The following is a 17,242-nucleotide window of genomic DNA, read 5'->3' on the forward strand; positions in this document are numbered from 1 at the left end:
GCCACTTTCAAAAAGATAAACACAGCTCTAATTAACATTGTGATTATAATTTATATAGTCTACAGTCTTGATGCGTACATACAGACCAAAAATAAAACATCTATGTATTGGATTGCACAAAAAGTAATTGCGGATTTTTCATATAGTCGGCGTTGACAAATTTTTTCACAGCTTGTGACTCTGTTATTGCATTCTTTCTTCTGTCAGTTATCAGCTGTTACTTTTAGCTTGCTTTAGAAAAAAAGTGTAAAAAAAGTATATTTGATTAAAGTTCATTCTAAGCTTCATAAAAAATGCATTTACTTTCTTTTAAAAAATCCGCAATTACTTCTTGGGCAACCCAATACATACGAGGGCTGCTATATAAGTATTAGGTGTTTTTCAAATATTCTCCGCTTAAACAAATTCTCTAAGCACTTCTTCCACTCCGATTGAGACAACTCTACAACATGGTTATTGAACGCTTCAACAGCATATTCGGGAAACCAAAAATCATTGATGACGCATTTTTATCTTAATGTGCGGGAAGAAAAAAAATCAATGGGTGCCATTGATTCAGGACTGTATGGCGGATGACCCATCAATTTGATGTTTTGGCCGGTCAAAATGCGCTGGTTTGAGACGATGCTTGAGAGCTCGCATTGTCATACAGAACAATGATTCTTCTTCTCTTGCTTGTTTTTCGAATTTTTTTGTTGATAGTTTTGGCCTGTAACACCATTGAGATTTTCGATCCGATTCTAAGACACAATAGTTAATAACTCTCTCGTATCTCGCAAAAGCATTGGAACGCTCCTTCAGTCAGTTTTACCATTGTGAAAGAGCAAATTTTTAATGAAAATATTTATATATTGGGTTGCCCAAAAAGTAATTGCGGATTTTTTAAAAGAAATTAAATGCATGCATAAACTTAGAATGAACTTTAATCAAATATACTTTTTTTCTAAAGCAAGCTAAAAGTAACAGCTGATAACTGGCAGAAGAAAGAATGCAATTACAAAGTCACAAGCTGTGAAAAAATTTGTCAACGCCGACTACAGCGGTCAAAAAAAGTATTCATCATTCAATGTTTTTTTTTAATAAGTCTACAAAAGACAATTGGAATAAAAACATATTAAACTAATGATGCAGTAGTGCTTGTGTGATATATATGTACACAATTTCATTGTTTTTAAAGAAAAAAATAGTATTTATTGGAACAAAAAGGGCCATTTTACAGCTGAACACAAAAAATTAAACAAAAAAGTATTCATCATTGCAAAAAAAACAAAAAAATAAATAACATAATTTAAAAAAATTAATACTTTGTTATTCGACCACCGCGTCTTATAACTTCTTTTAAACGGTTTGACATCGATTGGACTAATTTAGCGGTTATATTTTGGTCTATATTAGTCCATTTCTCCATTATCACCTGTTGCATTTGACTCTTGCTCGAAAAATTGCGCGTTCTCAATTTGCGTTCGAGATGTTCCCAAAGATGTTCAATTGGGTTCAAGTCGGGACTTTGAGGAGGAGTTTTAATGACTTTGGGGCAGTTATACAGCATCCACATCTTGGTATTTAAAGCAGAATGTTTGGGGTCATTATCTTGATAATATTGAAAGTTATTACTAAGCCCAAGTTTTACAGCACTATCTTTTAAATTCCTCTTTAAAATGTCAATGTAATACTTATGATCCATTACTCCATTAATAATTTCAAGATTTCCCGCTCCTGAAGCCGCCATACACCCCCAAACCATTAAACCACCTCCACCATGTTTTACAGTAGCAACTGTGTTTCGTTCTTCAAGCTCTGTATTTGGTTTTCTGTACACTATGACCTTTCCATCGCACCCAAAAAGATTAAACTTGCTCTCGTCTGCAAAAATGACTGTTTTCCAAAATGATTCGGGCTGTTTTACATAAATTTTTGCGAAGTTTAGCCTTTTCACTCGGTTTATTTTATTTATAAAGGGCTTCTTACGTGCAGTTCTTCCTCTGTAACTATGCCTTTTGAGTGTATTTCGAATTGTTTGTGTAGTAACTTCCTTCCCTAAATATTCCATAGTGTTTTTACGAAGAATGGTCGCATTTGTCTTCGGAGTTTTCTGAACTTGCCGCACTAGCCAACGCACATCTCCAACTGAAAGTGCTTTTGGTCGACCAGATCTTGGTTTATTGTCAACAGTTTTCGTTTCTGTCCACTTTGTGATGATGGATTGTATAGTAGATCGTGGTCTATTTAATATTTCACTGATAGTTTTTTGAGTTAAACCATTCCTGTGGTGTTTTATTATCAAAACTTTTACCTCATCAGAAACCTCGTTTTGCTTACGACCCATTTTGACAAAAACTATATTTTCAATGAAATTAAATATTTGCTGTCAAGGGCAAAGCCTCCTTTACTAAATAAAACAGAAAAGGGGGATTCCCAAATAATATTTGAATTTGACTTTGATGATAGCACATCAATGATGAATACTTTTTTTGTTCTGTTTTTGGTGTTATTATATAAAATTGCATTTTTTGCGCTAATTAAATTTATTTTTTGAATTTATTTTAAAACATATTACGAAAAATAAACTATTGCATAAAACTGCATTATTTGTTTACTTTAAATTTTCTTCAATTACCCAAAATAAGTGAATTTATTATCAATTTTGCTAATGATGAATACTTTTTTTGACCGCTGTATATGAAAAATCCGCAATTACTTTTTGGGCAACCCAGTATTACTATGAACAACTAAAAATGGTATACAATGCCATGGCAGCCGGTTGTACGTACCGGATTGACCCGATGAATTCCTTCATCGGCAAGGGCTGCCGCCTCAGTATACCACATACTGGTACTACAACAGCTACTACAACAACAAAAATGGTATTTTATCAATACTTTCACAAAAAATTTGCACTTCCACAAGGCAAAAATTTTTGTCGTAGTATTGGATCGTAAACCTCAATGGTTTGCCTGTTTCAGGCCAAAATATAAAAAAAAAAAACATGACAAAAGTTAGAGAAAAAAGTCAAAATCTGGAGGCTCGATTTTCACAGAAACCGTTAACATTTTTTTTCCTTCTATATTAATCGCCCCAGCCCAAACTACACGGTCGATTGTTGTTTTGCTTCGAGCCCACGATTCGCCACCTGTAACGATCTTGAAAACTTATTTTGAACCATCAATATCGTTTTTTTTTTAACTTTCTTTGCAATCGCCGTCAACCTTTTTTCAGCGATTCTCACGGCAAAACAAATCTCTTTTTACGCAAGGTGTTCATGCAATATCAAATGCATGCTAGTGGAAAATATGCCCAAGAATGCCACTATCTCACGGTATGTCAAATGACGAACTTACAATCCCATGGCAGCCGGCTGTACGTACCGGATTGACCCGATGGAGTCCTTCATCGGCAATGACTGCCGCCTCAGCGTGCAACACACAGCTACAACAACAATAGCGAACTTGCATTATAAGTTCACGCACGGCAACAATGTTCTCTGATACAACGGCGTTTTTGGACAACCTTCGCGGAATTCGACTATGAGCGAGAGTCGGCCACGACTGAAATCATTCTACCAGTTTTTCACAATGCTATAGAATGGCGCTTAATCAACACACTCTTATCGCGCTAATCCACGCCGAAAGTTTGTGAAAAATGTTTCCGAGTTAATTCCATTTTTTTTTTGTCAAAATAATTGTTTCAAGTCACTATAAACAACACAAATGATGACCGTACGTCCAAACGTTCCTCTTACGATTTTGCTGGAAAATGTCAAATTTTCCAATGGAAATGTCAGATAGCACCATGGCAACACTTGGTGAGGCCTAGGCATAGAAAAATTCTGAAGTAGCCCTCGAAAAATGTCATAAATAGGAAAAATGCAACGGTTAAATGGCCAAGGTCAGAAACTTATATAGCAGCCCTCGTAATATGTCATCAATAGGAAAATGCAATAGTTATATGGAAACCTAGGCATAGAATATGAACAAATATAAAGATGAATGAAAAGTCAGCTTGAAAGGAATAAGAGACCAGTAAAATCATCGTCTATCGATATTTCCTTAAAATAAGATTTTTGAGGCATTCACAAAACAAGGAAAATAAGGGTCAGCGGGAAGACTTGTCGATCCAAAATAAATGTTGTATGCTTCGAATTTTAGCAAAATGATAAAAAAATCCTTTATTTGAAGCCATGTCCATACAGTGCAACAATTCGTAGAGAAGGGGTTTTGCATGACTAAGGGACTCACAGATGTCGCCAACATAAGTGAGGGAATAACCATCGTTACAAATTTAGAAACTAGAAGAACGAAACCTGTACTACTAATATTGTGAAATATATGAAAATTCGTAAAGATGTAGAACGTTAACAGATCCTTGCTTGAAAACAATAAAAACTACAAAAACTAGAGAGTGGTCATTTTGTGGTTTGTTGTGTTCTATCTCTCGTCCGCTTGATTCTGCTGAGTGTCCAGACCCAGGAACTCTGCGACTAAGATGGGGTGCATCCACAGGGATCTGGGTCTGAGTCAAGTGGGTCTGGCTGGGCAGTTAAACAGGTGTATCGTGTGTGCCTGGTTACTATCGGGACATACATCTTGCACGTCGGCATCAACCCTTGCTCGGTAGGAGATGAGGCGGCTGCATCTGCCGTAAAATATTTGAGCCAGAACTACTCTGTTTTGCCGGGGGAAGACAATTTCTTCAGGTACAATGGGAGGCGGTCGTTCTCCAAGGACAACATTCACCTGGTAGCTATTTACCGCATCTGCTACCTTGTCTGCATGAATGTCGTCTAGACCTGTTTGATATGCCGCTTGATCTAGAGGTTCTCTTTTGTAGCGTTGAACCTTACGCTCTAGATCATGTAGATCTACCTTAAGGCTTCTGGGCGGTGGAAATCTATCCGCAAGATGATGATTTGGATGGTCTCTCCGATAACAGCCCAAAAGATATTGCTTAGACAGCATGTAGTTATGTCTTCGCACTGGTAGGATCTTTGTCTCCTGATGGAGGTGGTCCACATGAGAACTGAGGATCAGAAAATTATTCCACTGCTTATCACAAAGCTGACAAGACCACACTGGCGCTGAAAAACTTACCACAGGCCGTGCAATTGCTTTGTACGTGGTCAACAAGGTTTCTTTGTCTATACCCCAAGTGCTGGCGGCAAGTGACTTGAGGACCTTGTTTCTATTTTTGACTTTATCGCAAATTGCTGTGGCATGTGGGGAGAATGCGTAAGAGCTGTCAAAATACTCACACCCGTTTGTAATTGATTGGCCAGTCGACCAAACCAAGACTAATATCATCCCTCTTTCCCCCCTCCAATCCCTTAAATTTCCTAGTTGCCACCGCAATGCACTGCATATATATGGGACATACCGCGCGTGTTGGTTACGTGAAAATAAATTTTGCTGAAATTTTGCATATAGTGTTGTGTAATGACTTCCAACAACTGTGCCAAATAGGGTAAAAATCGGTCTATAACCTGATATAGCTTCCATATAAACCGATCTTCCGATTTGACTTCTTGAGCCCCTGGCAGCCTCTATTTTCATCCGATTTGTCTGAAATTTTGCACATAGTGTTCTGTCACGACTTCCAACAACTGTGTCAGGTACGGTCTAAATCGGTCTATAACCTGATATAGCTCCCATATAAATCGATCTTCCGATTTGACTTCTTGATACCATGACCGTACTATCGTCCGCATATGATACGATCTCTATGCCGTCTGGAGGGGGTGGAATTGAGGATAGGTAGATGATGACTGGCGACCACACAGATAATTCGCAACCCAGCGTTTCAGGCCTGGCTGGCGGGACGTGTTGGCGATGTCCGCAAATAGTTTGGCATGGCTGAACGTGTCGAATGCCTTCGATGGGTCCAGTGCCAGGAGGACCGTCCTATCACATGGTCTGGGCTGATTGAAGCCACGGCAAATGTGTGCGGTGATGGCATGCAAAGCAGTTGTTGTGCTATGCAGTCTTCGAAATCCATATTAATGCTCGGCGAATGGAAATTCTCCTACGAGGCTCGGGAGGAGTAACGCCTCAAGCGTCTTTGCTACTGGTGAGAGAAGGGAGATCGGTCTGTGCGACTCCCCCAAACTCGGGTCCTTTCCAGACTTCAGTAGCGGGATCACTCTGCCCATTTTCCTGACATCGGGAACTATAAGAGTGTTCAAAGACAGGTTGAGCACAGTAGTAAGGTACTCAACTCCAGGTAAATAGATGATTTGGAGCCACTTGGATGTTTGACATTCGTAACTTCGCCCACGGTAAATTGTGATGGCTGTCCATCGGCTCGGAGACCACGGATACCGCGAATGGCTGTCCTCTTTCCTCTGTCACTTTCGGGATGCACAACCTGGCGCATCTCTACGGATCCATCACGGTTACATCGCCAAAAGTGACTAAGGCTGTGATTGATGTCCATCGGCTCAGAGTCCACGGATACGGCGAATAGCTCTCCTCCTTGCCCTGTCACTATCGGGATGCACAATAAATTGACGGTTAAAAGACCTGGCGCATCTCTTCGGATCAGTCGCGGTTACGTCGCCAAAAGTGACTGAGGTCCTGCCATCCCGTCTACCGGGGTTCGAGAGTGACTTAACAGTAGACCACAGGCGTAGAGTACGAATTTCATAATAAATGTTGGGTCCAAGTACCTGTGGGACGCCGCAGCCCCAAAAAACCCTAAAATAGGTTTATTTGACGATCAAGACAATATGGGACTCAAATGAAAGGTATTCGGGAGTAGATTACGAATATGGTCAGGAAGGAGAAATAGACTTTATAATTTGTTGATTTCGGAAGGGGGTGGACCCTCTCCCTTATGCCACAAACACAACCCAACCTCAAAGGTGGATCTATCGGGACAATATATTGTAGGTATCAAATGAAAGGTATTGGAGAGTAGAATACGAATATGGTATTAAAATTTGAGTCAAAGTACCCATCGGGCCGCCCCAAACACAAAACTCTCTCAAACAGACATAATGGATGTTCATTTCAATATGGGGCTCAAATGAAAGGTATTCGGGAGTAGATTTCAAATCTGGCATACCAAATCAGATCAAAGTATAGGGGGTCACACCACTCCCTCAAAAACGCCTTTAGACCCATTATGACAATATAAGTCTTAGCTGAACCGATTTTCTTAAAATTTTCATAGATTGTGTGCAAGGAAACATAGGCTATATAATTTTTAGTTATCGTGTGGAGGCGGACCCTCCCCCTTACCCCAAAAACGCCACCCATATCCGAAAGTAATTCGATGGGCACAATAAGGGTATCAAGTGAAAGATATTGGAGACCAGAAAACGAATTTGGTATTAAAGTTTGGGTCCAAGTACACAGCGGGCTCCCCCAACCCCAAAACTCCTCTAAACAGATATATTCGAAGTTCATGTCAATATGGGACTCAAATGAAAAGTACTAAGCTGTAGATTACAAATATGGCATTAAACTTTAGGTCCAAGTAATGGGAGGTCGCCCACCCCCAAATACCCCCAAATGAGCATATTAGCCGACCATGGCTATATGGGACTCAAATGAAAGGTATTTGGGAGAAGATTACGAATATGACATTGAAATTTGCGTTAAGTTCAAGGTGGCGTTTTTCCTCCTAAAAATACGTCACATGGGTTATTTGACCCATTATGACAATATGGGACTCAAATGAAAAGTACTAGGCAGTAGATTACAAATATGGCATAAAACATTAGGTCCAAGTAATGGGAGGTCGCCCACCCCCAAATGGGGATATTAGCCGACCATGGCTATATGGGACTCAAATGAAAGGTATTTGAGAGTAGAAAACGAATTTGATATCCAATTTTAGAGCCAAGTGTTTTGGGGTACACCCTAAAGCACCCCCTAAACTGAACTTAATTTCCTTTGGGAATAAAGAACGATTTTATATCTATTTTCAGTGCAAAGAAAACACCCTCCAACGGTTCACATTTACCGGCCATGGCAATATGGGGCTCAAATAAAAGATATTTGGAAGTGCAGCACGAATTTGATATCCATATTTGAATCGACATGTCTGAGGTGCCATACCTCCCCTAATGAGAACATTACCCTAAGGAAGAACATAACGACCAAGAACCGAGAAGGGGCAAATTCTCACACATAAATGAGTGCTTTCCGATTCAAGTTTAAACTCAATGATAAGGGACCTTTTTTATAGCTGAGTCGAACCGCGTCCCGCAGTGCGACACCTCTTTGGAGAAAATTTTTTAAATGACCATGCATGGCATTGTACCTAGCAAATGTCGCCAACATTAAGAGGGGATAAACACAGCTTTGTCCAATGTTCTCGCCAGCGTCATAGGCTACAATGGCAAGAATTCGATATCCGCATTCAAGGCGAAGTGTCCCCACCTAAAAAGGGTATTAGAGAGTTAAAGAAGGCGCAGCGGAGCGAGACCGGTTCGGCTATACCTTCTATATAAATCGATCTCCCAATTTTAATTCAGGGGAAACTGAACATAATCTTTGAGTATCTGCTAATCAATAAAAAAAAAACTTTCAATTGTTATGCATGTTAGAGAGTACATAAGATTCGGCTTAGTAAAATTTAACCTGATTTCTTTCGCTTGTTAAAGGCTGTAGAGCGATAACTACAGACGCAGGGACGGATGGATATGCGTACATCACTCAATCGTATTACAATAGAATTTTACAACGATGGAGAATATATACTCAATGGAGAATATATACTCGATGGAGAATATATTCAAATGGAATGACAAAATGGCAACCAACTTTGAGGCCAATGCCAACAAATTTATATTAACTTTGTGTTCCCTCAGCCTTTTGCAATTTCCAAGTTGTGCTTAACAACTTTAGAAAGCGTGGCAAAAAATTCCAATCTAGGTTTTTGTTACCTTTTTCTGTAGGAAATCTATGACAAATTCATATTCGTATTATTAGCACCGGTCAAAAGAGAATATAAACAACATTATCAGAGGAAATAAAAGGGAATGAATTAAAAACAATTTCTTATCAATTATTGCCCATCAAAAATGCTTCATGTTCCACAGAGACGGAAAACTCTGATAAGATTCTAAGCATTGGAGAGGCAGCAAAATACAATACAAATTTGTTAATAGCTCTTCATATTTGTAAATATTTTAACAAAATACAGATTTGCGAGAGGTGCTATAACAAATTAAATTAGTCGTGTAGTCGTAGTATGGACAACAACTAACAGAAACCCTCATATTTAACTCCATGTGTGCACACTTTACCTATTCTAATCGTACTTAAAATGACATTTGCAGTTAAGCACATATTACGTTGACTGTGCCGACTCGTATTGATAGCAAAATGTAGATTTCTGTTTTTTAACTACCGTTGGAGAAGCTGATGCTTGAAAGTGGCGGCGGGGGTGGTGGTGGTAGAGGTGGTGGTGGTGCCGCTGCTTCTGCCGTCTGTCCATACGTAATCAAATTTGTTTTATTTATATTTATAATAAGCACCCCAACATCACATCAAACATGCTAATACACCCAGACACACTTGTTCATCAATACTCAGCGCTAAGCAGAGTATCAACACCTCAGCTGAACAAATTGATAGGCCGATTTGATAGGGCCGTCTTATCAGCAAGCGAAAGGATTCAAATATTGTAGATATTAATTTAGCTCTGTTCGAACAAATGTGTTCTCATATGATAAAACACATAAAATGGTAATTATTTCGTGGGAAAATAAAACAACATTTGTAGTACATAGTACTGATTTATAAGCAACTCCCATTGCCTCAGATGGATTGATTACCATGTGCAAAATTTGACAGAGAATTAAAAAAAAAAATCCACAAAGTAATATGTCGACCGGTAGTTTCCTGCAAAAAAAAGCTGTTATCGATCATAGTTTTATGATGAGTGATATGAGGCTTAAGATGAGTGATAGGTGGCTGCCAGCCAGATGGATATAACCAAGTACGCATTTCATTGTATTTGGGAGACAATAGTTGTCTAATTCGATATGTTTATATATGGCAAACTTAAAATATAGACATACTTATGATTAATAATCTAACATTTAATAAAAGAAATGTTTGAACTCCTACTGTGGCGCAGGATACTACGACTTATTCCTTTTGCTTTGTAACATCCAGACATAAGAGAGATGGACTCATTGATAGTTATACCGATCGAATCAGAATCACTATCTGATTCGAGCCATGTCGATCGATCTATGTCCGCCTGTCTGTCCCTGTTAAATTGTAATCAAAATACAGAACGAATTTTTCATTCACTCATCTTGAAAATTGGCACAGACTTCTTTTTTGGGCCAGAGACGAAATCTATTGGACTTAGAAGAGATCGTTTTAGACACAGCTCCCACATATACTTATGCTTGTGGTAATTTGTTAACAGATCTTCAGGAAATTTGGCAGGCAGGATTCTCTTATGACTTTTCAATTATCACGAAGTTTCATAGAAATCGATTCAGATTTAGATATAGCTCCCGTATATATGCATCGCCCAATATTCACTTCTGAAACCATTGGAATCGCATTTATAAAAGACCTTTTCAAAACTTTGCTCAATGAAATCGGTTAAGATTTGGATATAGCTCCCGTTTATGAAGAAAAATATTTTAAAAATGATCTTGGACTACAGGAAAAAGTAAAAAACTCAGCTACGGCTACATAATATTGGTTTTGATTCTAATGCACCTATATATATGAAGGAAAATTTAACTTCAACGAATTTTAAAAACCTTAAAAAACGTCTAATTTATTTCAACTGCCTACTCATATCGTGGTTTGATCTATATAAAGTCAGAAGTAAATTCTAATCTCGTTTCGATAGAAAATATTGAATCAGTTTTTTTCAGGCAGCAGCTAATGAGAATAATTACATTTAATATTAAACTAACCGAACGAGGCCCGCTCCGCTGCGCCTTCTTTAGATCTCTAATATCTTATCGAATTCGTTCCATTGTAGCCAATGACGCTGAACGCTTTCGAATCCTGGAGAAAACATCGGACAAAGCGGTGATTATCCCCTCTTAATGTTGGCGACACTTGCGAGGTAAAATTTTCCCAAAGAGGTGTCGCATTGCGGGACGCCGTTCGGACTTAGCTATAAAAAAAAGGTCCATTATCATTGAAATTGAACTTGAATCGGAAAGCACTCATTGATGTTTGCTTTCTCGGTTCCTGCTGGTGATGTTCTTCCTTAAGGTAATGTTCTCAATACGGGAGGGATGGCACCTCAGACATTTCGACTCAAATATGGATATCAAAATCGTGCTGCACTTCCAAATCCCATTAATTTTAGCCCCATATTGCCTTGGCCGGTAAACATGAACCGTTTGGAGCCGTTTTGGGGCTGGGGAGGCCACCGCCACTTTGCACTGAAAATAGATTTAAAACTCGTTCTTTATTCCCAACGCAAATGAAACTATGTTTAGGGGGTACCCCAAAACACTTGTCTCCAAAATTGGATATCAAATTCGTTTTCTACTCTCGAATACCTTTCAATTGAGTCCCATATTGTCATGATTGTCAAATAAAACTATTTTAAGGGGTTTTGGGGCTGGTACTTGGACTCGTACTCCCAGGTACTTGGACCCATTTGACGCATCTTTAGGAGGAAAATCGCCACCTAGACTTGAACGCAAATTTTAATGTCATATTCATAATCTACTCCCAAATACCTTTCATTTGAGTCCCATATAGCCATGGTCGGCTAATATGCCCATTTGGGGGTGGGCAACCTCCCATTACTAAAGTTTTATGCCAGATTTGTAATCTACTTCCTAATAATTTTCATTTATTTATTTATTTCATTTCATGCAATGCGAAGCCATCAGGCGTATAAATAATTACACTATGCATAAGACGTACTTTTTCTAACATAAGTTAAAAAACTACTCAATTAAGGGGGTTTGAGTCCTATATTGACATGAATTTCGAATATATCTGTTTAGAGAAGTTTTGGGGTTGGGGGCCGCTGGGTACTTGTACCAATACCTTTCATTTGATACCCTAATTGTGCCCATCGGACCACTTTCGGATATGGGTGGCGTTTTTGGGGTAAGGGGGAGGGTCCGCCTCCACTCGATATCTAAAATTATAGATATCAGACAAACGTACACAATCTATGAAAATTTTAAGAAAATCGGTTCAGCCAAGTATCATATGGTCATAATGGGTCTAATGGCGTTTTTGAGGGGTGGCATGATCCCCCAAAACTTCGATCTAATTTTATATGCCAGATTCGAAATCTACTCCCGAATTACCTTTCATTTGAGCCCCATATGGAAATGAACGTCCAATATGTCTGTTTGGGGGAGTTTTGGGGTTGGGTCGGCCCGATGGGTACTTAGACTCAAATTTTAATACCATATCCGTATTCTACTCTCCATTTGATTCATTTGATACCTATATTGTCCCGATCGGTCCACTTTTGATTTTGGGTTGTGTTTTTGGCATAATGGGGAGGGTCCGTCCCCCTTCCGATACCGAAATATTATATAGCCTATGTTTCCTTGATTTTGGGCGGTGTTTTTGGGATAACGGTAGAGGGCACGCCCCCTTCCGTTATCAATAATATATAAAGCCTATTCCTACTTCCTGACCATATTCGTAATCTACTCCCGAGTCATTTGAGTCCCATATCGTCATTATTGTCAAATAAACCTATTTTAAGGGGTTTTGGGGCTGGTACTTGGACTCGTACTCTACTCTTGAATACCTTTCATTTGAATTCCATATTGTCCCAATCGGTCCACTTTTATTTTTGGGAAGTACGTTTGGGGTAAGGGGGAGGGCTTGTCTGTATAGACATGAGCGGGCTTGTCTGTATAGATATGAACTGTAACATAGCCCCACAATAGACTAAAGGCGTTAAATCGCACAATCTAGTCGGCCAATTGACCGGTCCCGAACGTGAAATAAAATGTCCAACGAACTCGCCTCTCAATAAGTCATTTTTACGCATGCTGTGTGGCATGTGGCACCGTCTTGTTGAAACCACATGTCAAAAAAAGTTGGATATCATCTCACGCTAGCGCTCACCTTTCCCAGTTACGTTACGATTCGCACCATCTTTGAAAAAGTACGGTCAAATGATGACCCAACAGTTTTATTTCCCATACATCTGTTTGAGCATATTTTCATTTTGTATTTGGGTTGTAATTTCCTGGAACCAAACTTCATACCGCCTATATTGCCATGGTCGGTAAATAAGTCCTTGGGGGTATTTTGGGGTAGGGAATGAATCAATTCCGCGCTCCACTTTCAAATACCTTTCATTTGAGACCCATATTGTCATGAAGATGGGACAATATATGCTGTTGCTGAATGAATGCAAGTCAAAAGCAACAAACTAATGGATGCAAAACAAACGTAAATGGTTTTATGCTGTTCTCTTTTATAAACCTCTAATAAACAATCAAATTCTGTGAGCTTAGAAAGTATATGAGGTCGTTCCGGTGCATAGGGGAACATCTTACATTCTTCTTCAACCTAACCTAACCGCTATATATGATAAAACACTTTTCAGATTTTGAAAATGAGCCCTTTAAAAACCTTTCAGGGTCTTTATCCTGAAACCCCGAGGAACACAATATGGGAAGTATATGTAACCTTTTGAAAATTACGAATGTGCAAAAGTAGTTTCAATAGAGATCAGGAAAGGTCTTTCGAAAAGGACGAAGTATCTTTAAATTGATTTGCCTTGAGTATTTGAAACCAAAAAATACTTTTGTAGAGATGTAGAAGTTAGTCTGGTAACTCAAAAGCCGTCAAGTCAAAAATTGCAAATTTATCAATGAACATTCCATTTGTTCCAGGCACTTCTGAATTGCATTCAAAAAACAATGCTTCAAACTTTAAAGCATAGGTCTGAATATTGGGACCTTTCGCGCGAGTTATGTAAAGTTGCTATCACACGATAAGTATTTGCAAATCTGAAAGTTATACACATCGTGTGATGCACACGAAAAATTTAAATGAAAAATGGATTATTAATTTACTTCGACTAAATAAAGCTCTTATTTCAAAGAACATACATGTAGACAGACACATGTCTACAAAAAAAAGGAATACATATGAGAAAACATACCGATAAGACCATGCTCTATTCGTATTTGGCGTACATAAGGAACGTCTTATGAATGCATCACATATGTTACGCACATATAGGGTGATAACAGCTTAAGTTTCAATTATAGTTATCCCATGGTTCGAATACATTTCAACACGATTCATAAAGGCTCTATTGATGCGCTATTACACAGCATGTAAATGTTTTATGACATGTCACATTTTGCATTCACATGTAATTGCAGATATTAGTCAAAATTGTCAATTTACATACAATTCATCATTTTTGCTTTCACACCTGTATGTTATTTTCGTATGACATAACCTTAAAATTTGATCAAAAACTGATTTGTTTAAGTTTTTTTGCCTGTTAGGGCGAAGATCATTAAATTTTACAATCTTTGTTTTTTTCTCTTTTGAGGCGAGCTCAATGATCGGAGATGCAAATGGAAAAGGAAAGCCAAAGGTAGCAACACACACACCAACCACTATGGGACGCGTTTGGTTAGAAAACTTGGTTAGAAGTCTCCTAACACCAACCCATAGTGGTTGGTGTTTGTTCCCGTTTTTTTATACATCATAATAGTCGAAGTTGCGATAAAGCTGGTTTAATCATAAATTTTTGAAAACAAAAAATTTGGGGTTGCTTCCATTCGACTGTCAACAAAAACAGCTGATTTCTTTGTGTTTTTGTCAGAAGGAATAGAGCACGCTCTAGCTTTAATCGAAAAAAAAAACAAATGAAAATCACTTTTCAAAATAGCACAAGTGACGAGTTTTGCAGAAGCTGTGACTACCTCGAGGAAGAAAGACTATAGAACATCTGATGTGTGTGTGTCCCGCACTGGCAGACAAAAGGAGTTCCACTTTAGGTTCTCATTTCTTTGAGAACTTGTCTGATTTAGCGGATGTAAACTTTCACAAGTTTTTGGGGGTTTTAAAGCGATCTGGATGGTTCAGCGGTAGGAACTAGAAGGCATATTTCTTCTCCTGTTCCTGTGGCATCACAATGGACAATACCGTCCAAGTGAGTTTGATATTAGATCGTCACTTAAACTTGAATCCAACCTACACTACGGATGACAACTGTCAAATGAAACTGACAATGTCAGTTGCTAAAAAATTGATTTTTTCGTCAACCATTATTTTACCGTTCCTTTTTTGGTTCTGACAAGAACAAAGAAATCAGCTGTTTTCGCCGCCAATAACATACAGGTGTGATAGTAAAAAAATGACGAATCGCATGTATTTTTTTGGCAAACATTTTTAATTACATGTGAATACAAAAAGTGGCATGTCATAGGACAACTACATGCCGTATAATAGAGCCTTACGTAGGATAACTATATTTCAATGAAATGAGATGCTTCTGGAAGCCGAATCAATAGCTGAAACTCTAAAAAATGTCTTTGGTTTAGTTAAGGAATGTTTTTAAAGTTCTCATCCGGGTTGAAACCAAGATGACAATGCCCACGTCGGTTTCCCAATAAATCAGTAATGTCAATTGTCTATTGACTCTAATCTATACTTATCTGAAAATGATGGAGTTTTGACCGTTTGACTCAATAATATATGTTTGGGGTTTACGTTTTTTTAACCAAAACAAACCACTTACAATAAAAGAAAAACATTCTCAGCATTGGGATTGTAAACAATTAGGTATGTATGGTTTGGCTGCATTTGTTTTCCTTGCTTGCAAGAGTACCATTGCATATGCACGTTTTACGTTTGTCAATCATTGTGTAATATTCCACTACAATGTGAGTGAAACAACTTACTGAATCAGATCGTTCTATACTACCAAAGCGTCTAAATGGCATTCTCTCATTGAATATTTGATTGAAAATTGTTTTACAACTGATGAAAATCCATCCCACCAAATGCACACACCGAAAGAATGCACATTCTATAATTCTTATGCGAATGCCTGACATTCACAAAGTGATCAAGTTTTTTCCGCTGTTACTTTTTAGTGGTCCGTCTACTAAAGAGCGTGTGCTATGCGTCGACGTCGTCGTCATTGTCGTTGTCGCGGTCACCGTCTTTGTCGCAGCAGAGAGGTAGATTATTATTGTACAAAATACGTAATTAAGAAACGACAGAGCAGCGTGCTTTTCTTAGCATGTCTTCTTGGTCTTGTTACAATTGTTGGCTGGCTTGTGCGGGTGGCAGAATGGGGAGTGGATATGTTATTGTTTTGTAGGTACTTACATCGTCCAATTCAATTTTGTCATCATCCGAGTCGCGGGGATTTTCGTCCTCGTGGAGTTCGAGAACAAAGAGTTCATTGGGGTCACTCACGTCAGCCATTTGTTACACTGCACTGCACTTGCACCAAATATTTTGAGTGAGCAAAATAACGTGGAAGCGATGATAGCAGCTCAGCAGTAATGAACCTCGCCGTGAATCGGCGTGGTATTGGTGATGAAACAAAGCACAACACACAACACCAATCGCCCTCAACAAAGAAATTTTGAAATTCTCGCAACGACTATCGTTCTCCTCCTCCTCCTCGCCTACTTCTTCCACAATGTTTTTCTTGTTGTTGTTGTTGGCTACTTTATTTCAATGCCAGTCACCACAGTGAGTGATCCAATCCAAAAACAACTGAATTTTTATTATTTCCGATTTTCTATTTTCTTTTAATGCGTGCGTGCGCAACTAAAAAGACCAGACTTCAAGACCTTGAGGTGTCTCATCAGAATGTCTCTGTCTTTTAAAATGCATCGACGACGACTTTGTCTGAAGATAAGCAGCACCAGATGTCCACAAATGACTTCCACAATGTCTACGAAATTACGTGTTGGCCAGTCTTTGTCCAATTAATAGCACTGGATGATGAATGAATGTCCCGGAGCAGCGCTCGTGGCTCGTGGCAGACAACAGACACTTAGACACACAATACACACACAAAAAGCCAAGAATATGGTTGTCCCACTATGGATTGACTTGCTCAGCGATTTGTTTTCTCCGTACTTAGGCAAGAAGTAAATTTGGACTCCTTGGCCAATACTTGCATGCGTTTGTCGACTTAACGTTTGTTTTTTCCAAGATTCCGAGAAAAAATATTTTGTGTTGTTGGTTGTTGTAAATCACGAACACGAAACACGAGGAGATTGTATTGTTGCCAGACCTATTTACCATCTGCATTGCAAAACAAATCCCAAAAAATTCACATA

General features: G+C 38.7%; 1 protein-coding gene across 1 annotated transcript in view; it reads right to left on the bottom strand.

The window, feature by feature from the left end:
• Nucleotides 1-17,176, bottom strand: part of LOC106090153 (ribosomal protein S6 kinase beta-1) — a 55,147-nt gene extending 37,971 nt beyond the window's left edge. The window contains exon 1 of the mRNA XM_013256254.2: nt 16,275-17,176. Coding sequence (XP_013111708.1) covers nt 16,275-16,373 — 99 coding nt within the window. The 5' untranslated portion in view covers nt 16,374-17,176. The remainder of the gene's footprint in view (nt 1-16,274) is intronic.
• Between the last annotated feature and the right edge of the window lie 66 nt (nt 17,177-17,242).

This window comes from Stomoxys calcitrans, chromosome 1 (assembly GCF_963082655.1).
Source record: "Stomoxys calcitrans chromosome 1, idStoCalc2.1, whole genome shotgun sequence".
In the NCBI taxonomy this organism is placed as follows: domain Eukaryota; kingdom Metazoa; phylum Arthropoda; class Insecta; order Diptera; family Muscidae; genus Stomoxys; species Stomoxys calcitrans.